The 22,939-nt window shown below is 44.0% G+C and overlaps 1 protein-coding gene across 5 annotated transcripts in view; it reads left to right on the top strand.

Annotated features, from left to right (window-relative positions):
• TMTC4 (transmembrane O-mannosyltransferase targeting cadherins 4) overlaps positions 1–22,939 on the top strand; it is a 63,829-nt gene that overhangs the window by 25,682 nt on the left and 15,208 nt on the right. For 4 of the 5 annotated variants that reach the window (XM_045081353.1, XM_045081350.1, XM_045081354.1 and 1 more), the window contains exons 6-11: positions 9,097–9,197; positions 12,415–12,507; positions 12,737–12,901; positions 13,756–13,958; positions 15,557–15,728; positions 15,816–15,947. In XM_045081353.1, coding sequence (XP_044937288.1) covers positions 9,097–9,197; positions 12,415–12,507; positions 12,737–12,901; positions 13,756–13,958; positions 15,557–15,728; positions 15,816–15,947 — 866 coding nt within the window. The remainder of the gene's footprint in view (positions 1–9,096; positions 9,198–12,414; positions 12,508–12,736; positions 12,902–13,755; positions 13,959–15,556; positions 15,729–15,815; positions 15,948–22,939) is intronic. The other variant, XM_045081352.1, reaches the window with a different exon arrangement.

A 22,939-nucleotide genomic window follows, 5' to 3' on the forward strand; every position in this document is an offset into this window, starting at 1 on the left:
CCTCCGTGTCAGAGCGCATTTATGCAGAATTGATGGCTGTGGCCTTTATACTGTTATTTTTTTTTTCTGTTTCTCTTGGAATGTGCATTTTTTTCTTTTCTTTAATTGAGATATAATTGACATCTCACATTTTACTGGTTTTGTGTATACAAAATAGTGATTCATTGTTTGCATTTATTGTGAAACGATCACAATAAATGTGGTTGGCATCCATCACCATATATAGTTAACACATTTCTTGTGATGAGAACTTTTAAAATCAACTCTCTTAGCAACTCTCAAATATGCAACAGTGTTGTTACCTCTGGGTACCATGCTGTGCATTTCATCCCCAGGACTTGTGGCTTTTTGGAGTTTTGACCTTTTAGCTGTGCACCTTCAACCTCCTCTGGCAAACACTGGTCTATTCTATCTATGAGTTTGGGTTTTATTCTATGTCTAAGTGAGATCACACAGTATTTGTTTTTCTCTATCTGACTTACTTAACTTAGCACAATGCCCTCAGGGTCCAAACATGTTGCAAATGGAAGGATTTCCTTCTTTTTTATATCTGAATAATATTCCATTCTGTTTATACTGTGCACATATACCTATATGTATACACAGTATATATTTTATATGTATGTACTATATATTTCATAGTACAGTGATTTATACTCTATATCTTATAGTATAATACTATACTGTGGTATTATATACTGTAGTGTAATATGCTATATGATGGTATTACATGGTACATAGTAATATGCCATGTTATATAGTATATCATGTATATATACATATATAGTATATAGTAATATGCCACAATATTAAATAGTATATATGCTGCATATTTTATAGCATATATATATAGCATATAGTATTTTATAGAGAGAGAATGTGTTTCCATTGGATAAATACCCAGAATTGGAATTACTGGATCATATGGTAGTTTTGTTTATGCTACTAATTTCTTTCATCTCTGTTAAATTTCCTTCAGTCCAACAGAGCAAAGAGCTTGATACTAATGGACATTCAGGTATATATTTTTTCATTTGGACTTTGAGCTATATTAAGAAATAGTCACTCATTTTTTGTTTTCCCCTGTCTAGTCAGTGTGGATTTTACAAAAAGCCGAGTGGTAAACATGTGCCAAACACATTGTCACGGCCATGATGGTTCCTAGTGCCAGTTGCTCCACATGTTTGTAAGTGTTCCACTGAGAACCAGAGCTCCTCTGTGGTAGAAGTTCAGTCTAGTATTTATTAGACACAAATAATAATGCTATTTATTGTTTAAACTTAAGGTGTAAACTTTATTGTTTAACTTAAACATTTTTATTTGTTTGTTTATTGTTTAAACTTAAAGTTTAAACTTTAAAGTGACCTGGTCTTTGTTCTTTTTGGATCTGAACATAAATTCAAAGAAAGGTCTAGCATCAGCTACACAGAAACTTACAGTTCAAGAAAGGTTTTTAATATTTTTATAAGGGAACAAAACATTGAGTACTCTGAAATTTGTGGTTTTAACTAGTTATAAAGCTCTTTCAGGGGATACATTTCTTTTTGATGACCTCATTAGTTTTCTTTATAGATTCAGTGTCTGTATTATAAAGCTCAGGACAATTTTAACTGCTAGTTTATTAACAAGCAATTCTGTGCTAACCTCTAGAATCCCTGCCTTTTCAGAAAATGGGGAAAAAAGCTACTCATGTAACATTTCTGTCTGCTGTGTGTGTGTGTGTGTGTGTGTGTGTGAGATATGGTGCTTAGAATATCTTCATGCAAGATCTTTTGCAACAGAATCCTTTTTTTAAAAAAGTAAATGTCCTTATAAGGGAAACCATACCTTTTTTTTATTTTTTAAGATTTTATTTATTCACTTGAGAGTCAGAGAGAGAGAGAGAGAGCATGTGTGCAGTGGCGGAGGGAGAGGGAGAAGCAGGCTCCCTTGTTGAGCAGGGAGTCCGATGTGGGGTCATGACCTGAGCAGAAGGCAGGCCCTTAACTGACTGAGCCACCCAAGCACCCCGGAAAACCATATGTTTTCCTCAAAAAAGAAGAACACAAAGTCAGATAAAGTTGATGGTGCACTGGTCATCATTTCTGAATGCCCCAAACAAAAAGTGTTATTCTTATGATGAGACATCTTGTCAACACTGACATCTCTTTTAAAGCCTAGTATTTTGGACTGGAAACAGATCATCTCTCTGCACAGTAAACATGGTAGACTAGCCAAAACCATTTTTTTTTCAAGATTTTATTTATTTACTTATTTGAGAGATTGAGACAGAGCAACAGGGAGCATGAGCAGGAAAGAGAGGGAGAAGCAGGCTCCCCACCGAGCAGGGAGCCTGACGCAAGGCTCTATCCCAGGACCCAGATCCCAGGACCCAGGGATCATGATCTGAGCCAAAAGCAGATGCTTGACCGACTGAGCCACCCAGGTGCCCACGATTTCTCTTTTAAACAAATAACTTAAAATACTTGTTTCCGGGAAGCTGAAATGAACAAGAGAAATTTAATTAGTTCATTTATGCTGGGCAGGAGAGAACCTTTTTAAGAGAGGAATGAATCTGTTACATATCCAGAACAACTATTTTAAATTCTAAACTACTATGAAAGACAAGATCCCAAAGATTGGTTGTTGCAAGTCCTTAAACTCTGTCTGCTGTATTGCTGTCTCTACGTAGGTCAGGCAGCTAAAGTAAGATAACTCTTAATCTTGGGGTATCATGTCCTCACATTTTCATTTTCATTCTGACTTAAGACTTTGGTTTTTTTGTTTGTTTCGTTTTGTTTTTTTGACTTAGAATCATGCAGCTCTAAAAAATAAATAAATAAATAAAAAATAGGTGACTGTGTAAATCATGTAGCAGAAGACTCTTGCTTTTAGATTTGGGGTCATTGCCAACTGAACTCTGACGGTGGCGTTCCTGTGTATTTTCTATTCTCTGCCTTCATGTTTCATTGGTTCCTATGTTGCTTGATTTCCCCACAAACGGGCTGGTACTTCAGAATGGCCGCGGCTGATTCCTTTCATTCAGCGGGTGGAGGCACTGCCTGGTTGGCTCCGACTTTTGGAATGGGAGTGGGATGCTCATTGTGTCGCTCTGGCAGAAGGAGTCAGGGCCACCTGTCAGGGTGGCGTGGTTCCCACACACAACACGGCGTGCCAGGTTCAAGGCAGTGGAGATGCCAGGCATTGAGCGGTGAAGAGGGTAGCTCGTACAATGTGGTGCTTTTTCTGAAAGAGGATCTCCCCCCCAGAAAGTAGTGCCAAATCCAAGGCACATGCTTCATTAAATTGATCACATCTGTTGGCACTTGTGGGTGTTAGCAGTGACAAGTGTGTTTCTGTTCTTCATTTTGGGGTGGGTTTTTTATTCCCCCTCGGCTCCCTGCACTTCATTAGCCTTTGTCTCCATTTATCTAAGTGGTTGTATTCTCTTAGCTGTGGCAAGCATATACGGAAACAAGGAAAACATTTTCTAGGCCAGTTTACTAAGTTCTGGATCATAAACTGTTGATGTTTGCTAATGCTGCATAATTATCCTGGAGCAGGTGGTCTTCTTACGTGCTGAGAAATGTCACGTGGCATAGGAATGGTTCTTTTCTTCTTCCCCTGGGTCACTGGTGATTACAAGTCAGTGGACTGGATGGAAATGAGACAGAGAACTCTGGGTACACACAACATCCTGAGATGCTGGCATCTAGTTATGTACTAGTTAGAATTCCCTACTCGGGGACGATTTTTTTGAATAAAAATATTCATAAATGCAACTGCACTGGCAGTGACATCTGGCTCTCAGGATTTATTATTACTGTTTTTAACAGCTCTAAATTTAAAATTAATACGATCAGTTTTTGCTTGGCCTTTTTATTATTCCTTATGTAATTTTTAAAAAATTTAATTCCAATATAGTTGAGATACAGTGTTATATTAGGGTTATGTAATTTTTTTCAAAATATTTTTTAAATAGATTTTTTTCATCTCATGATGGAGATTTTTCCATTGTGAGGTGATTTAAAGACATTAAATTAATGTCAAATGAAGAGATGTGACTTCTGGCTGTGCTTCCTCACAGGGAGTACATTATAACTTTTTGATATTAAATTACATATCATAATTGCAAAAGAAGTGTGGTAATATAATAAGACTTCTGGTAGACATAGAAATGAAACTGTTGATTCCCCAAATCTTTGTTGAGTGCCAGCTGTATTGGAGCTGTATTGGCTCATCTCTGTTTCATCTGTCCTGTTAAAATGCTCAAACTTAGAAATGGAAGAATGGCTTGCATTAGTTACTAAACAAGAGCATACTCACATAAATGCAGAGTCCAAATTCATCTAGATGTGCTGTATCTTGACAGCAATTAGCATTGGTCACCTTGACAAATTAAGACTCAAAAAAATTTTAGGGCACGTGGGTGGCTCAGTCGGTTAAGCATCTGCCTTTGGCTCAGGTCGTGATTCCAAGGCCCTGGGATCAAGTCCCGCATTGGGCTCCCTGCTCAGTGGGCAGCCTGCCTGCTTCTCCTTCTGTGTTCCGTTCTCTCTCTCTCTCATGAATAAATAAATAAAGTCTTTAAAAAAATTTTTTTTAATCTTGGGAATTACATGGGTAAAAACTTTGCTAACATGGGTCGTGTTACCAGAAGTCCACTAGGCTGGGCTCAAAACCAGTTTCCCAGTTGAGTATTTAATCTTTATACGCCCTTTCTCAACCACCCTCATACTGGAAACACTGTCAGTGCTTTTGTACTTGGCCTTGGCGTATCATGCACGTGCCTACCACACATTTGTAAAGACTTCGATTTATAGGAAATCATGGAGAAACATTAGTTAAATTAAGCTTTCCTATTTGAACTCTGGAAAAAACTGAAGTGTTGGTACGTGGTTAGCTTTATGATTCCTGATAATGTCAAATGGCCAATCCTGTAAGAGTTTCAGGAGAAAGAGATTTAAAGAGGCAGATTCACTTCATGTTCTCCGAGTTTTCAAAGGCAGACTTGGAATGCAAACAAGGCCACGTGCAGATTTTTCACCTGTAAACTGGGTCTCTGAGCACGTGGGACAGACAGTAAGAAATACAGGATGAGCCATGCATGTAATTTCCAAGTGGCTAGTAACCACATTATAAAAAGACCCCCGTTAGATGAATTTTAACTACACTTTTAGCCAAATATATAAAAAACATGACAATTTCACTATATAATAATCAATATAAAATTATGAAATATTTTATAGTCCTTTTTTTTTTTCATAGCAAGTCTTCCAAATCAGGTGTGTGACTTATACTTGTGACACATCTTGCTAGGGACTGGTAAGTTTCAGGTGCTCATCGGCTATGATGCCTTCTCTGGACAGTGGAAATCTCGAGTTCGGTTTTCCGAATATGAATCCCTCACTGGGTTTGTAACTCACTACTGAAATTTTGCCTTTGATCAGAAATTACCACTGTTGAGAAGTGGCCATATATTTAATCATCACCATAACTAAAGAAATTCCTTTAGCAAAGAAACATTGTCTCTCACATGTCTTTTACCAGACCTGTCTGCACCAAATCAAAAGTGTAACAGGGAATTACAGGGTAGGACTCTTCCAAAAGAATTACCATAGAGGATTCAAGTGGTGTGGGGTGTCCATGTCCCCTGCAGAAACTTGGGGTTTGAGAAGCGTGGTGAAATGATGGAATGAGATTCAGAAGAAGGTTATCTGTTTTTCTATAGAAGTTTTTTTCTGTATTTGGTGAAATCTGATTTAGCCATCTAAGGAGAAAACCATTTTAAATTCCAGACAAGTGGAACAGGAGCCCATTACTTCCCCATCTCTATACTAATTTAACTTGTGTTAATGGAGTGCTTCAAGTGCTGTCCTTTGGGTGTTTTAATGGAGGAACTGGGAATTTTTTTTCCTATTCAAAGCCACTGGTCCATGGTCGCAGGAGGGGAGGAATTCATCCAGGTTACAGTCGTGTAAAATACAAGCCAGTTCAGTTTTTCAAGGAAGGAAGGTAAAATGGTCAAGGGATCTTCTTTCTTATTTTTTTTTTTTTTTAAGTAATCTCTACACCCAACATGGAGCTTGAACTCACAACCTTGAGAGCAAGAGTTTCATGCTCCTACTGAGCCAGCCACGTGCCCCCAATGGACCGTCTTTAAATGTTAAAAACAGGGAGCCTCATATTGGGAAGTCCGGTTGTGTTTCATGAAGAGTTCCAAACACAGATTGTGAGAATGAGAAAGCTTAGAAAACCCTAATCCAGGCAGTGGGGGGTGAGGTCCATTTGGTTCCTAAAGTGGATGTGGAAGCAGCAGGCAGAGGCTGGGGGCCCACGGGGCATCTCCACACTGGCCTGGAGCAGGTCCTATTGTGAGGGGCTTTCCTGAGGGGCATGGGAGCTGGGCTGGGGAGTCATTTACTCCGTTATCTGTGGAAGAGACCCCCCTCCCAGTAATACATGAGTTCATTTATAATTGAAGGTGCCTATTTACCTACCAGCTGCTAATATGGGAAAATTCCGAGTGTGGTTTGATGTAGACTCAAGGAGATGTGCGATGGGAGAAACGCTCAATGGACCATGTGTTCATTGGCTTGGAGAGGACAAGCCTTAAGGTTGGCATCTGCCATCCTTCTCCGTCATGTCGGAAGGCGTCGTGTGTAGTGAGCTGTGATCACCTCCATTCTGCCAGCGGGACCCCGGGGCTGTGTTGCCGGAACTTGTGAGGCCTTTCCTAAAATCATCATTCAAAAGGAACTAGCCAGGGTTAGCTTTATGGTTATTTTGACCTTGATTTTATGTAAATGCTTTGGTGTCTAGGATGACATGTGCTTTGATGTTGTCTGCTGATGATCATTAGCAAATCCCTCCCAAAAATAGTAAGTTCCATAAAAATGTAAACACTCAGATACAGTCATTCATTTAATGGGGTTTGTTCTTCTGACTCATAACTGTGGTCGTTCAGTTTCACATCGTAGAATGTCATTAATTTCTATAGGTGAGGTGACCCTCAGCTGACTTGATCAGTCTCTCTACGCTGATCTAGAATGGTTGTTGGGTAATGAGAAGTTGGCTTCCAGGCAACTTATGAACAACTGGAAACTTCTGAACAATTGTGCCTCCTGAACAATTGGAAAGGCGATAGAGCAGAACAGAGCCAAGACCTGATGTCGAGGGAGACAGTTGTGGGCTCACCCTAACAAAGACTATTCCAATGACCCACAGTTTGCAATCGAAATAGGCGCTTGCAGAAAGTTAATCCCCATCCTAGAAGGTCTCAAAGTCAAGACCTCGTGGCCCCAGCTGGAAGCATCTTGGAAAGGGTCCCAGCACTTCAACACTCCCACCACTTGTGCAAGGGAGCTGGTCTGCACAGCCTGTAAGAGGGACTGCTCCTGTTCCCACGTGGTGGCTCTAGCATTTGTTTCTGGTGGACCGCGGGCAGCAATTTCATTCACCAAACGCGTATTGCCTTTCCAGAGTCAGTCAGGTGTTGTGGATTCCAAGAGCAGAAGTCTGAGTTGCTCCCATGAGCCACACATGGCATCAGGGATGTGGCTGGGAGCAAGCTTCCTCTCTAGGGTGATGCTCTCCAACCTTTCACAGGCATCAGGAGCCCCTGGAAGCCTGGTTAAAAGGCCAGATGCTGGGCCCCACCCTCGTCTTTCTGATGGCGCAGGTGTGGGTGGGGCCTGAGGCCCCACATGATGACCAGGATCCAAGGGCAGGTGCATAGACCTGCCTATCAGTACCAGCGGTTCAGGGCAGTGGTCCCCACTACAATCGATTTCCCCTCCTCCCAGGAATGTTGCAAAGCTGTGACATTTTTGGTTGTCACCACTAGCACTGGGAGTGCTGCCAGTATCAGGGCTAGAAGCTAGAGATGCTACCACACATGCACATAGTTGAAAATATATATATAACGACTACAAAAGGGCTTTACAGTGCAAAGTAAGACTTTTCCCCTCTGCTGCCCCAGATTTTCTTCTTAGAACTGTTCAGAAACTACTGTGATTGGTTCTTGTATGCTTTCCAGATATGATTTACATTGGCAAGAATATTTATGTAATGTTTAACACAAATGGCCACGTAGTTCTAGATAACTTTCCCATCTCAGATATACCAGTAGGTAGGTAATGTTGTTTGCATTTTATAGATGAGGTTATTGAGATTGTGAATGTAAGTAATTTCCTCAAGGTCACTTAGTAAGCAGCAGAGCTGGAATTTGGAATTCAGTTTTCATCAGAACTGACCCAAGATGCAGAGGCAGCCCAGGCAAGTGAACAGTTTGGCTCTCCAAGCAGGTTCACTTTGCCCTACTTCAGACCTATGTCTTTTTTAAATGTTTAAGGAGGTGAGAGCCTTACAAAAGAAGAACAGAGATGGGCACCACATGTGACCTTCCCTTTCCTTTCAAGCAGTTCAGCTCTGGCCCCCAAATTGCAAACATCTCCCACCAAACACTTTGGAGCCAGACCCTCCCTTTCCAGAAGGCAGTTCAGGGACTTTTAGTGATGGCTCGAGCTTAGTCTTACCCCAGGCTTCATACAACAGAGCTGACATTCGTAGGGATGTTTTGGCTTGAGTCCGCATGCGGGTTGGCAGCCCAGCCCGGCCTGTGCCTTTCCCTGGACTCCTCTGTGGGCATCTATTGGGCTTCTTGGGGCCACCCAGATACTGCCATCACCCCTGTGCTGGGAGCAGCGGTCACTGTTGAGGTTAGCCTGTGACCAGATGCAGTGCTTATCCTCGAGGGGGATTTCTTAACACAGCTTGTCAGAGTGGCCCGTTAGGTGCCGGTAGGTTAGGACAAAGGAACTTGCCCCGTTGGGATCCTGCGATGAGATATCTTTGTGCCCAGGGCTTTACTGAAATGCTTCCCAAAGGCGGTGGGTGCCTGCTAGGGTCCACCTTGAGACCAGGTGTGTAGATCATTTAGAGGGTACTGTCTAAACAGAAATGCGGAACGTAGGACACTTGCCCACGGAAAAGCGCTATCAGGAGACCAAACTCTCTTTCAACTGTGGCTATTTTCAAGTGCATGCTTAGAGTCGTAGCTCTGGTGCTAGGAAGGCTGAGCTTGCATGACTTATGTTTGTCATTTCTCTGAATCAGCAGGTAACAAAGAGGGAACACATTCTACATTCTGGGTGCTGCTGAGTATCCTTCTGGGAGCCGTAGCCATGCTGTGCAAAGAGCAAGGGATCACCGTGCTAGTAAGTCCCCAGATGCGGTCACGCCTGCCCTTTCTTCCCCTGCAGCGGAGACTTCCTGGGCTGGCCTGGCCTCTTATTTCTCAACCCCATTGCCGGCCCGTCATAGACCTTTCCGCCAGTTACTCATGGTTTCGGTACATCTGATACTGCCTGGAAACGGGCTGTCTCCGTTGATGATCATTAGCAACCAGTGGGAAACTCCTGTGTGGGAGATAAGAAGTTGTACAGAGGATCATGGGGAAGGAAGGGAGAACCAAATGGGAAGAAATCAAAGAGGAAGACAAAGTGTGAGAGATTCTTGACTCTGAGAAACAAACCGAGGGTTGTGGGAGGGAGGTGTGTAGGGGGTTGGGGCAACTGGGTGATGGGCGTTAAGGGGGCACGTGATGTGACAGGCGCTGGGTGTTGTACACAACTGATAGTTATTGAACAGCACATCTAAAATTAATGATGTATTATATATTGGCTAATTGAATTGGGAAAAAAAAAGATAATGATTAACTCCTGGGGTACCTGGGTAGCACAGTCAGTTAAGCTCCCAGGGCTGTGAGCCTTATGTCAGGCTCTGAGCGCGCACGCGCGCTCTCTCTCTCTCTCTCCCTCTGTTCCTCCTGCTCTCTTGCGCTCTCTCTCTCTCTCTCTCTGGGATAAATAAATTTTTTAAAAAAGGGGGGGGCAATTAGCTCTCATGGAAAGGTGCCGTAGAAAAAGAGGAAAGAACAGTTTCGGTTTTCTGGAGTGCTCTCCTATTTCAGCAGTTCCAAATCCACCAGTGGGCTGAGCCCATCCATGCTTCTGGTCCTGGAGAGAGAAGCCCCGAGTGTGTGTTGTGCTCCGCTTGGACTGGAAATGTCAAAGAGGAAAGGAGGAGTCCCTGAAGAGTACAGATGTTCACCTCCTATGTCTGATCAGAACTGAAGCCCCAGGGAGGGAGAGGCATTGCAATCCACTTTCCTCTTTCACTATTCTAACTAATTTTATGCCGGACATTAGGAAAATTTAGAAATTAAGGATATGATCAGCGTGGAGAAATGGAAAAACAAAGATCTGGGATTTGAATGGGCCATGTAGGAATAGCTTGGAAAAGAAAGCAGATGAAGTCATATGAGATTTGATGTAAGTCAAAGCAAAGATCCATGGTTTTATTGGGCTCAGTAACCTTAATCTATAAGATTAAGGTTAGATAGCTAAAAATGGCATAAAAATAATTACTCTGCAAAGATACTTGAAGTTTGTTCAAAGCCCATGTTTTTCAACCTTGACATTATTGACATTTTGGGCTGGATCATTCTTTCTCATGGGAGGGCTCTCCTGTGCATCACAGCGTATTAGGCAACATCCCTGGCCTCTACCTCCTAAATGCCAGTAGGACTCCCTTGGTTGTGACAACTTAAAATGTCTCTGGATATTGCCAGGCATCCCCCAGTGGCAAAACCAGCCACTGCTCTAAACCCTTGCCTCTCAAAGACCAGTGGCATCAACACCATCTGGGAACTTATTAGAAATTTAGGATCTCCAACCGCCCCCCCAAGTCCTGCTGGGTCAAAATCTCCATTTAACAAGGCCCAAGGTGACTCCCATTAATATTTGAAAAGCACTAAAGAATTAGGCTGAATTTATGTAACTAAAGATATGGTAAAATTTAGCAATTTCCAAAAGTGTGATTAGAATGTGGACATTTTGATGATGCATTTAAATGGGAAGTTGGAGAGTGCCAACCAGAAGGGATGACAAGATTCCCTCGCCCCTTGGTGACTGTCTTATAGCTCCTAGGGAGAAAAACAAATGGTGTAAGACAGCGGCTGCTCAACAGGGAGCTTCTGCCTTCTAGAAAGTGGTTTACAGCCAGGCAGAAGTGGTCCGCTGTGACCCACTAAAATCCTGTATCGCATGAGTGGATGAAATCAGAATTCTCTGACATGATTAACCCAGCACTGGCCTGTGTATTGGATAATTAATGGCTTCCAGCATTTATGGGAAAGGGCTGAGTAGGGATGTCATCCTTGCTCTGGAAGCTACAAATTACCACTGGCTTCTGAAGATTTATCATCTTTTTCACCACAAAACCTCATATTAAAAAGGCCAGAGTCATACGGAGGGATCTTTAACTATATAGGCCATATGTACTGTGACCACCTCATCCAGACTGGACAGGGAGTTCCGCGAGATGACAGTGCCCGCGGCGAGAGGGGACTCCAGGCTCATCTAGCGTCCGGTCCGTGTCTGGGGATAGCAGTTGCAAAAGCAGCTCTCACCCAGGAGAGGCTATTTTGGTGCTCCTGAAGCTGTCAGCAGAGGCGGAGCTGCTACATCATCTCCCCAAATCCAGTGTCTTCACACAGTAGAGGTTACTTATCATTCGTCCAGTGGCCGTGGGCAGAGGTGGCTGTTGTCCACACAGCGGACCCACGCTGGCAGAGGTGCCACTATCTTGGGAGTGTAGTTTCCATAGCTGACCCGATGGCGTCCACCCCAGCCAGCTGGAAGACAACATCAAAGGGCAGACAGCGCCCAGTTAGAACCTGACCTCCAAAATGGCGCATTATCGCTCGCTCCGCCTTCCGGAGGCGGGCGCTCAGTCACGTGAGGTTGTGACTGCAGGGCCTGCTGGGAGGCGCAGTGTGGCTCTTTCCCTGCAAGGGCTGACAGTCAGCAGACCGCAAGGAGGCTGAACCCGAGCCACCTCCGAAGCCCCCCGAGGTGATTTCGGGTGTTGCGCGCTTGCTATTACTGCACTGGTTGAGATCACCAAGCCCTTGGCCTTCTGGAGGTGCCATTAATTGCTTCCGTGGCTGGGTTGTCAAGGTTGGTGGCTGCCTTTATCTTCTGAGGCATAATTACTGCGCGGGTAACCGCTGGGTTGCATCAACTAAGAGACTTGTTTTATAGTCATGGAAAAACAAGGGAAGAGGGACATCTGCAGAACTTCTCCTGGGAACCCCAAATGTCCTGCTATCCTGAATCTTAAAATATTCTTATGGGAAGACTATGAAATCATGACCAAGGGGAACTTACTAGATAATAAATTTGATCTATTACCAGGAGCTGGTTTTATAGGAACAATAGTGGGGCGTCTGCTTTAGAGCTGAAGACTCCTTTGGTGATGGTCTTATCCACTACGATTCATGTCAAGACTCAGTAATAAAATCGTGGTGTAATTGCTGCCTAATCAGAGCGAGGCTCTCCCATCACTGATTGCCTTGCCTTGCTTCCTCAGGGTTTGAATGCCATCTTTGACATCTTGGTGATAGGCAAATTAAATGTTCTGGAAATGGTCCAGAAGGTACTACATAAAGACAAATCATTAGAGGTGAGTACGTCCTTTTTGTCTCCAGCCCAGACGTGGAAAATGTCAAGTACCAGCTGATTTAAAATGCCATTTTCAAAATATTTCTTGCAGTTTTGAATCTTAAAATAGCTGCCCCTTTCAAGGGCTGCGGTGTCAGCGTAGCTCAGGCATTGTTGCACGTTCGTACCTAGCTTCGCTGCACTTCTCTTTGAAAATCTGTGCCATCAGGGGCTTGGCGTTGTCCTTTCAGAACATTCGCATGCTCAGGAACGGGGGCCTCCTCTTCAGAATGACCCTTTTGGCCTTGGGGGGCGCAGGAGTGCTCTACGTGCGCTGGAAAATCATGGGCACCGGCCCGCCCGCCTTCACCGAGGTGGACAACCCCGCCTCCTTCGCGGACAGCGTGTTGGTCAGGGTGAGTGCTGAACCTCTCCCCCGCTGGGTTGTCTCCTCTGCCCACCAGGTCCCTGCACCTTTGTCCTCCTCTTCGTGCTCCCCAACACGCCCACAGAAGCCCTCCTCGGTTGAACACCTCCACATAGGTTTGCTCTCACGAAGGATGTTCTAGGATGAAACCCAAGTTTTATTAGGGGATGGGGAGGGCGTAAGCCCTTTGTATTTCCATTCAAAACAAAATTAAAAGAGCAACGGTTCTTTCAAATATCAGGTTCCCTGCCAGCCTCAGTAAAGTGTCCCCTGACCCCATTACTTTTGTTGTAAAGAAAATTGATACAGCGGGATTAAGACAAAATATGACCACATCGGTTACATATCTTTAAATGTCCAGCAGTATGAGGACTCTCTTTATTGTAAAGGTTTGCTTGTTCTGAAGGCAAGCGTGTCAAGCCACAAATTCTTAGCTGTACATTTCATAGAGATAGAAATCAAAAGAAGGAAAAACCCTGTTCTTATATTGCCAGACACATAGGTGACCCCTGGGCCTCAGATTTCCTGGGTCACAGACTTTGGGCATCCCTCAATAAAGGGGACATACTTTGACCAGAAATATAACATGTACAGCAGAGTCTGCTGGCTTTGCTGTATTTTTGTCTATTACAATTGGAACGCATTTCATAAGCTGCAAACTATGGCCTCGTGTCCAATATAGAAATTGGCAATATTTTATTTTCTGCAACTGCTCTCCTTGAATAGAAGCCTATGAATGCCTCAAAAATACAGTTTCGTGTGTGTGTATGTATGTATGTGTGTGTGTGTGTACATGTAGAAGTTCTGTATCAAGTAAATGTTTGTTTTCCTTTTGACTGACAGGCCATAAACTATAACTACTACTATTCACTGAACGCCTGGCTGCTGCTGTGCCCGTGGTGGCTCTGTTTCGATTGGTCGATGGGCTGCATCCCCCTCATTAAGTCAGCCGGCGACTGGCGGGTAACCGCGCCAGCAGCTCTCTGGTTGTGCCTAATTGGCCTCATATGCCGAGCCCTGTGCTCTGCAGACAGGCACAGAAGAAGGTAAGAGGCTGAATTTTAGCTTGCACACAGGGTTGAGTCAGAGCCTTTCGCTCCTTCCAGCACTGTCCGTTTTAACAGTTTTGTGGAGGTCATGTCCAAGGACAGTTATTTCCCAGACATACCTCCGTCCCTTTGGAGTCCATTGCCAGCTTCAGCCGGTGGGGCATGGCCTTGGAGGAGGGGGATGGATGACGGCTCTCTCTCCTCCTCCCGGGGTCCCCTCAAAGTAGCGTCTTGAGATCCTTCCCATGGCAGGTGGTAAAGAGTGACTTATGGTCAGAACAGACAGTGTAATTGACGCGGGCCCGGCCACTCGTTCACAGTTCTCCTTCAGAAAGCCCTGGTGGGTTCTAGCCAGTCCTTCTGGTGTGGTTTTGTAGAAAATAAACTGCTGCCCCAAAGACACTATTCCTTTTTGTGGGGGGGGGAGTGGGGGTGGTGGGGGAGAGAAGTTAAGGTTATTAGGGAAATAACTGGGAGAAAAGTAAATGTGTTTCATGAGAAAGAAAACTGTTTAAGGTGGTTGAGTCCCTTCTTAGTATTCTCAAAATGAAGTTTTAAGTTTATCTTTTAAATTGGTTCATAAATTCTAAAGGGCAACTACCTTTAGTCTCAGTTCACTTATACACATACTGTAGTATTTTTTTAAAGATTTTATTTATTTGTTGAAGAGAGAGAGAGCGCTTGCAAGAGAGAGAGAGAGCGTACTAGCAGGGAGCCCGATGCAGGGCTCGATCCCAGCACCTGGGATCACAACCTGAGGTGAAGGCAGATGCTTCACCGACAGGGAGCTACCAAATTTGACCTGGCTTCTTAATTGTTCTTGTGTCCCATTTGGAACCCTGGACATGTCGCCTCTTTTCAGATGTGCTTTGTTGCTCAGCTTCCTTTTTGCTTGACTGATAATTATGGTGATGTAACACCCAAAAATGATTTCGTTTATTTCAGATTTAATGAAGTTTAAACTAGTCAAGTATTATTCCTGGTAAGGTTTGTTAAGTAAGGGCAGACTTATTTCCCACGAAAACTGTATTGGACTCATTGGGATCAATATACCCACTGATCTATTCAACGCTCCATGGTTTGAAGTGGGGTTAAGAGGAGGTGAATCAGGGGCGCCTGGGTGGCTCAGTCATTAAGCATCTGCCTTCAGCTCAGATTGTGATCCTGGGGTCCTGGGATCAAGCCCTGCTTTGGGCTCCCTGCTCAGTGGGGTGCCTGCTTCTCCCTCTCCCACTCCCCATGCTTGTGTTCCCTCTTTTGCTATCTCTCTCTGTAAAATAATAAAATAAAATAAAAGGTGAATTAGTAAGGCCTTATAAAATGTAATCATTCTAATCTTATTCATATGGATTGGACAACTTACAAGGCTTATCCCTGCGTTTGGTGCAGTGCATTAGTGAGATTTTATGACTTACCCTAATACTGCCAGACTAAACCCTAGGCCCTACTGATGACATTTCTCTGCTACTGCTGATGCGTTTCCTCAGTTGATGACACGAAAAAAAGGGAGCCCTTATCACTATTTTAATGTTGAGTGGGAATTTTTTTTTTAGCAGGTCTGAAAATAGCCATTTCAGTGACTTCTCATTTTTCAGGATCCTTACGCTGAGCCTGGGATTTCTCATTATTCCATTTCTTCCTGCAAGTAACTTGTTCTTCCGAGTGGGCTTTGTGATTGCAGAACGAGTCCTCTACCTCCCCAGTGCCGGGTACTGCATGCTGCTGACTTTTGGATTCGGAGCTCTCAGCAAACACACTAAGAAAAAGGTATTGGCCCAGAGCGATGCTGTTCGTAACCAAGATGGTCGGGTGGCTCCTGCTTACGACATTTACTGTTCTCTCTCTCTTCCTAAGAAATGGATTGCTGCTGTCATCCTGGGAATTTTATTCATAAACGTGCTGAGGTGCGTGATTCGCAGTGGTGAGTGGCGGAATGAAGAACAGCTCTTCAGAAGTGCCCTGTCCGTGTGTCCGCTCAATGCCAAGGTATGTTGGCCGCCATGTTTCTTTAGAAAGACTTCAGTGTGGCAGCTGAGTAAGAGAAATGTTTACCTTCACACAGAATCTAGCATAAGGCCGAGACCAAACACTTGGTTCTTTTCTTGGGTTTTGTTAATGATCTTGATAAAACTTACTACAATTCCACGGGGCCGAAATAACTCCAAAAAAACCATTACAACCAGATAATGCCAGTGAAACCACAGATTACTTGGATGAAGTTTTGTTTGTCTTCCAGTTGGTCTGCACAATTGCCCTCTGAAATGATGGCAGGGAGGCAACTGCACACATCCAGATGGCATCTGGGGGAGGGGCAGAGTCAGTCCCTTCAGAGCACACCTCAGAGCCTGTGCTCAGCCCACAGCATTGAGTCCCCCTCCAATCTGTAACTTGAACGTGAAACTCCAGTGAATGGGCAATGCTTTGGTTCAGGAAGTTTAAATTACGCTATCTGGTGTATCATAGTACACATATCTGTCGCCTGTGGTTTCTCTGCTTGCGATTCCTTTCATCAGATTAGGTAAAAATAAATGTGTAGACTTTAGAATTGGCACTGTTTTCGTTGAAGCCGTCTGGTAGGAATTCATTTCACTTGTATTCTTGATGAATCCAGTCTTTTCATTTAACCAGCTGTGCCCTTTTGGGCAAAATTAAACTGTTTAGAACGTTCAATGTCCTTATCTGTAAGAGGGGAAGAAATGTCTGTCTCTTGGGTTTCTTGTGAGGCCTTAAAGAAAGATGGCATCCAAAGAGCCGTAATGTGGTAGTTAGAACATAGTAGGTGCTCAAGAAATATTCGCTTTCTGGGGCTCATTTTAGTTTTGGTTGTCTTGTTAAATGGTAAGAGGAGAATGCTACTTGCTCAAGATAGGAGGCCAGAGTGTTTGGTTATATATATCTATACCATATCTATACCAATAGATATAGATTGTTCTTAAATTATGGTATGTTCTCTCTCAGCTCTTCAGAATATGAGTTCCTAGGATGCTTCAGTGTAATCCTCTAGGGGGAGAGGAAGAGCTCTCTGGAGTTCTCTCTCATTTCCATATTCTATATTTAAGAGAAAGCAGTGATTTCAGGCAAAATTACATGAATAAATCTAAAGAACGGTTGGCATCTTATTGTGATCCTGAAATAAAGAATCGTATAAAAGGTGCTAACTCCTTGTTTGTCTTTTTCTTGGATTCAAGAAAAAAAAAGATTTTCCTCATGTTTTATAGTTAAGAGACCCTGATAAAAGAGTGCATTTCTTCAAGCTTTGATCCTTAATTTGATTTGCTGCCTATCCATTTATTTTTATGCTACTAAAAATAAATTGCCTATGATTTAATTTCATAAATGCTAATAGATGAGCTTTATTTTTGCTTTACTGTTTTAATAGCGGTAATTATCCCTTCTATTTATATAGTTCTTTTCCACAAGGAACTCCAGTTTCTTTGTAGAGGCTCTATAATTAATCTCCATTATCCTCCCTCTAAAGTTTTGAGAGAGAGAGAGAGAGAGGATTTTCTTTTCTTTATTTTTCCAAACGGGAGAAACTGAGGCATAGAAGGATAAAACTGATATTATCTAGATGAGTAATTTAGGTGGTAGTTAGAGACCTGGTCTCATGTGCTGCCCAGGTTATGCCAGTAAGTGGGAGGGAGGGGTGACATATGTGATGTTTGATCTTATAGGTCTGTCCTAGGAAGTGATTTCTTATGTTATAGGATAGAAAACACTTGGGGTGTACACATGGACACACACACAATCATATGTCTGCATGAGTAGTTTTCTTTTTTAAATTTAAGGCATACATGGGACTCCTGGGTGGCTCAGTTGGCTAAGCGTCCAACTCTTGGTTTTGATTCAGGTCATGATCTTGTGGTCCTGGAATGGAACCCCGCGTCGGGCTCTGTGTGCGGTGGGGAGTCTGCTGCAGATTCTCTCTCCCTCTCCCTCCCACTCACTCTCTCTCTCAAATAAATGAATAAAATAAAACATACAAAAAGACCTCATCTTCGAATGGACCCAGTGGAGACACTCCTTTCTAAGAAAGTTTTTCAGTGTTACCATTCAGTATGAGCAAGATAAGAGTCTTGGGGTTTTGGGGGTTTTTTGGTTTTTGTTTGTTTTCCTTTCCAATATAAATTGTGGTATAATTAAATTATCTTTACCTCCTTTTTCTTTTTTTTTTTTTTTCTTTTTGGAAAAAAGCAAGACTCATTTCAGGGAAGAAACCTCATTTAGGAAACATTGGTTTCATTCAGCTCTGTTGTAGGAAATACATTCTCTGTATTGGTTTCCACTTTATAGTCATTGAATATTAAGTAAGTACTTGACACCTGACTGTAGATTAGGCTCAGATTTACCACTGAGACTCATCTTTTCCAGAAGATTATAGTGCCAGTGCCTGGTCAGCGTCAGATTACCCACACTGCCTTGCCGATGGTGGGCACTCAGTATTAGTGACGGAACTGAGCGGCATGGGAATTAAAGTTCCTTAGTCTACAATGGATGAGACACCAAGTATTGAATTATATTTACAGTCACTTTTTGTTTTTAAGGCTTAAAAGTATGTGCCACTTTTGTATCAACTCTGAGGTACAATTCTAAATTCTTTTAACAAGGAAAAGGATCATATGATGAGGCAGTTCCTTAAGGATGAGTCAGCATGGTTTATAAGTTTTGGTTTTTTGGTTTTTTTTTTTTTTTTTTTTTTGCTTAAGACATTTTAACATCAAATGGGAACAGAAAATTTGAAGCAAACTGGCTTTAGCTCTGGTGTCAACACACCTTCCATCGTTGACTTCCATATCATGAGCCTGCAGTGGTATTTTTTTTTTCATCTGCAGTTTCTGTGCTGGTTTGATGTCTAGCATATGAATCACAAAGGCTAGAGGGAAAGTTCAAGAATAAACAGGGTTTTTCAGTCTTTTCCAGAATATGGAAGCAAAAATCATTCATTCTTTAAACACTGTTATGAGGGAACTGTTTATGAGGGTTTGGGGATTGGTCGGTTTGTTTATAGTGGGCTACCCAGACAGCTGTTTTCCATTCACATACTTCCCTCCCTGTACCCCATAGGATGAGGCTGGCCTCTGGGTGAGCCTGTTTATGTCAGTTCTTAATTATGGACAGCTTGCCTTCTGGGGCTGTGTCCGGTTTGTAATGAGGGCCGTGGAAATTTCTGGAGTTTACTGTCCTTTTCTCCTGATCTGGTGACTGGCATTCGGGGTGTCTAACAGAACACCGTGTCTACTGCAGAGGGCAGTTGAACTCTTTGTCTGAGCATTTTATTGAGAAAACAGAGTTTGCCCATAACAAAGGAAAGCAGCAGGAGCTCAGGGGCAAAGAGGCGGGAGTCGTGTGTGGAAGTCTGAGTAGAAGCTGAATTTGTATGCTGAGGACCACAAGGGTCTTGCTCACCCGTTGGATTCTCCAGATTTGGTTCTTTTTTTTTTTTTAGAAGTTTGTACCTTTTTTTTTTTTTAAGAGTTTATTTGTTTATTTGACAGAGAGATCACAAGTAGGCAGAAAGGCAGGCAGAGAGAGAGAGAGAGAGAGAAGCAGGCTCCCCACTGAGCAGAGAGCCCGATGTGGGACTTGATCCCAGGACCCTGTGATCATGACCTGAGCCAAAGGCAGCAGCTTAACCCACTGAGCCACCCAGGTGCCCCAGATTTGGTTCTTTTGTCACCCACAGAAGGTGAGGCAGCGCACCCAGGCTGGGGCTGGGGAGGCACGAAATGAAACCATTTAGAGCACACTTTGCAAAGCACGCCCTATAGCCACAGCATTAGCTCTCATCTGAAGAGGCGACTACCTACAAACGGACAATAATATGGTTCGGGGAATTTAAATTATACGGTGGGCTGCACAGTCCTATACATTTCTATCACCTGTGATTTCCCTGTTTGTGATTCCTTTTGTCCGATTAGATAAAAATAAATGTATAGACTTTAAAATTGGCAGTTAAAAAACAAACATCTGGTACCTACGTGCTTAAAAGAATGTCGCCCTATTCCATACCCTTCCAGAAGGGTAGTGTTTTGAAGACAAGCTGTAACTGTCAGTTAAGATTGATAAGGCAGGGGGTGGTTATATTTTCAGAAGGGTTTTTGAAGTACTCGATGGAACACTGCTTGAAACGTGCTCAAACCATTACCATAGTCCATGAGGTATTAACTGGGGGCTTAAAGGAGAGACATTTGTTTTCTCACAGTTCTGGAGGCCGGAAGTCCAACATCAAGGTGCCAGCAGGGTTGGCTTCTCCTGAGGCCTGCCAGCGATGACCTCCTCACCTGGTCTGTCCTCGGTGCACATGCAACCTTGGTGTCTCTCTCGGTGTCCAAACCTCCTCTTCTTAGGAGGACACCAGGCAGATTGGCTTAGGACCCACCCCGATGGCCTCAGGTCACCTTGATCTCCTCTTCAAGGGTCCTGTCTCCACATACAGTCACGTTCTGAGGTGCTGGGGGTCAGGACATCAGCAGATGAATTTCGGGGGTGGTGGGTACACTCCAGCCGTTGGCATGCAACAAGGAGCGTTATTTACTTGAAGAAAAACAGCAGACAGCATGAGTGAGTGTGACTAGAAATCACCTCAAGCAGCTGGCCCCATTCTCACCCAGCAGCCTCAGAGATGGCTGTGATACACCGCGAAAAACACAGGTCTTGGAGCCGGGCTTCAAATGCCGCAATTCCCTGAGCCCTGGAGGGTGACAATAGTGGCCACGTGACGGGGCTGCCATGTAGAGAAGCTACATAGGCATATGGTGCCAGCCCCACACTGGACTCCTGGCAACCCTCAGCACGTGCAGGCTGCCAGGATCACCCCTGTCAGTACCTAGGCTGAACACACCTGATTTGAATACATTTCCGGGGCATCATCTCCTCTGAGATTGCGATGAGCCTATGTGTAAAGCCTCTAAAAGGTGTGTCCGTAAATACTTCTAACAATAGTCCTTGTGAGTCTACAGTTCTGCTGTCCTGGGTCATTCTGGGTCTCTGCCCCTTCCCTTGTAACTTCTTCTTGAGCCCATGTACATTTGAGAAAATGCCCGTAGATGGACCTCCCTGGTGCTCTCATGTGAAGCTGACCTGAGAACTTTGGGTGGCTTTGCAACTGGGTGTCCTATTTTTTCCGGCCAACTTTACCACCCTCTTCAATCGCTAAAAATTCTCTCCTCATTCTCTCTTCTTCTCTTCTTGACATGGAGGCAAAATTCTCATAACAGAAAGTTAACCATTTTAGGTCTTAAAAGAATTAAAAATATAATTACCGTATGATGTAGCAACTCCACTTCTGGAGACATACCCTCAAGAATTGAAAGCAGGACTTCAAAAAGATGCGTGAACACTCATGGTCACAGTAGCCAAACTGTGGAAGCAGCCCAAGCGTCTGTCCATCGACAGATGAACAGATGAAGGAAAGGTGGTGTATGCCTGCTGTGGAATATTACTCAGCCTTGAAAAGGAATGGGGATTCTGACACCTGCTGCAGTGGGGATGAACCTGGAGGACATTGCACTAGGTAAAACAAGCCAGTCACAAAAAGGCAAAAACTGCATGCTCACGCTCCTGTAAGGTACCTAGCGTCATCAAATTTATCAAAACAGAAAGTAGAACAACGGCTGCCAGGTGCTGGGGAGAGAGGCAAAGGAAGAGTTCCTGTGTCATGGGTCCAGACTTTCAGATATGCAAGCGGAGGAGAGTTCTGGAGGTAGGTTGCACAGCAGTGTGAGTGCACTCAACCCTGCTGAACTACACACTTAAAAATGGTTAATCACCCAAAACTAATGAGACATCGTGTGCCAACTGTACTCAAATAAAAACAGTGTTTTTAATGGTTAAGATGGTGAGTTCTAAGTTTATTTTACTATAACTAAAGAATGATTTTCAGAATCAAAGGATTATTATTAAATACCTTTTTAAATTAACTATTTTGAGGACAGTAGTCAGTGACATGTAGAGCATTCACAATGTGAGTTACTTCTCTCCAGTTCTGGAACATTTCATCACCTGCTTCTCTTTCTGTGGCTACATTATCCCCAGGCGGTTTCTCCAGCTGGTAGCTGGATTAGAGAGGTTGAAACAGGAAGGTCTTATGGGATCTTTTCCTCCCCCGGCTGGCTTGCTCTGTGTGGTCCCAGGACCCGGGGCTGCACGGTCTCGGCCTCCCGACACGCTGGCGTCCCCAGCCTGCTCCTCTCCTGAGCTCAGGGGTCCACCTTGGTCTCTCTACTTGGGTTCTCCAAGGATTTCAGAATCAGCCTGATGGCCCAGCCCCCCAAGCAAGCCCAGTCAACCTGTCGTATCTCCCCGCAAAGCCATCACATCCATTCCGTTCTGAAAGTTAGAAACCCGAGTTCATTCTTGACGTGCTTCCCCACTCTTGTCAGTCCAGCAGCCGTGTGCGTGCTCGTCGCTTCCACAGTGTCCTTCCAGGTCCTCTGCTCGTTCCCCACCACCTCGTTCAATCTGGTGCCCTCCCTGCCCCTGTGCCTCAGGCTGTCCCCGGACCCTGGCATCCGCTTCTTCCCCGCTCACATTTCCCGCAATGTCACTAACTTGTTATAACTCTGATAGGACCTTCTGCCGCCGTCCTACGCCTGGCTTTTGTTGTGGGTTGGTTTGTGCCCCCAAAAAGGACACGTTCAAATCCTCACTCTGGTACCTATGAGTGGAGGCCTTGCGGTTGTCATCAAGATACAAGTTAAAATGAGTTCACAGTGTACAGGGTGGGCCCTTAATCCAATACGACTGGTGTCCTTGTAGAGAGACACAGACACACAGGGAGGCGGCCCTGTGGAGACAGGGAGAGACTAGAGCCACACAGCTACAAGCCAAGGCTTACCAGCGACCGTCAGAGGACAGGAGAGACACTTTCTCCCTCAGAACCTCCAGTAGAAACCAGCCTTGCTGCCCCTTAATCTTTGCCTCCAGAACTATGAGGGAATATATTTCTGTTGTCTTAGCCACCCTTCAACCCCCCCCAC

Source organism: Mustela putorius, unplaced genomic scaffold, assembly GCF_011764305.1.
Source record: "Mustela putorius furo isolate JIRA1106 unplaced genomic scaffold, ASM1176430v1.1 tig00000551_pilon_pilon_pilon, whole genome shotgun sequence".
Lineage (NCBI taxonomy): Eukaryota > Metazoa > Chordata > Mammalia > Carnivora > Mustelidae > Mustela > Mustela putorius.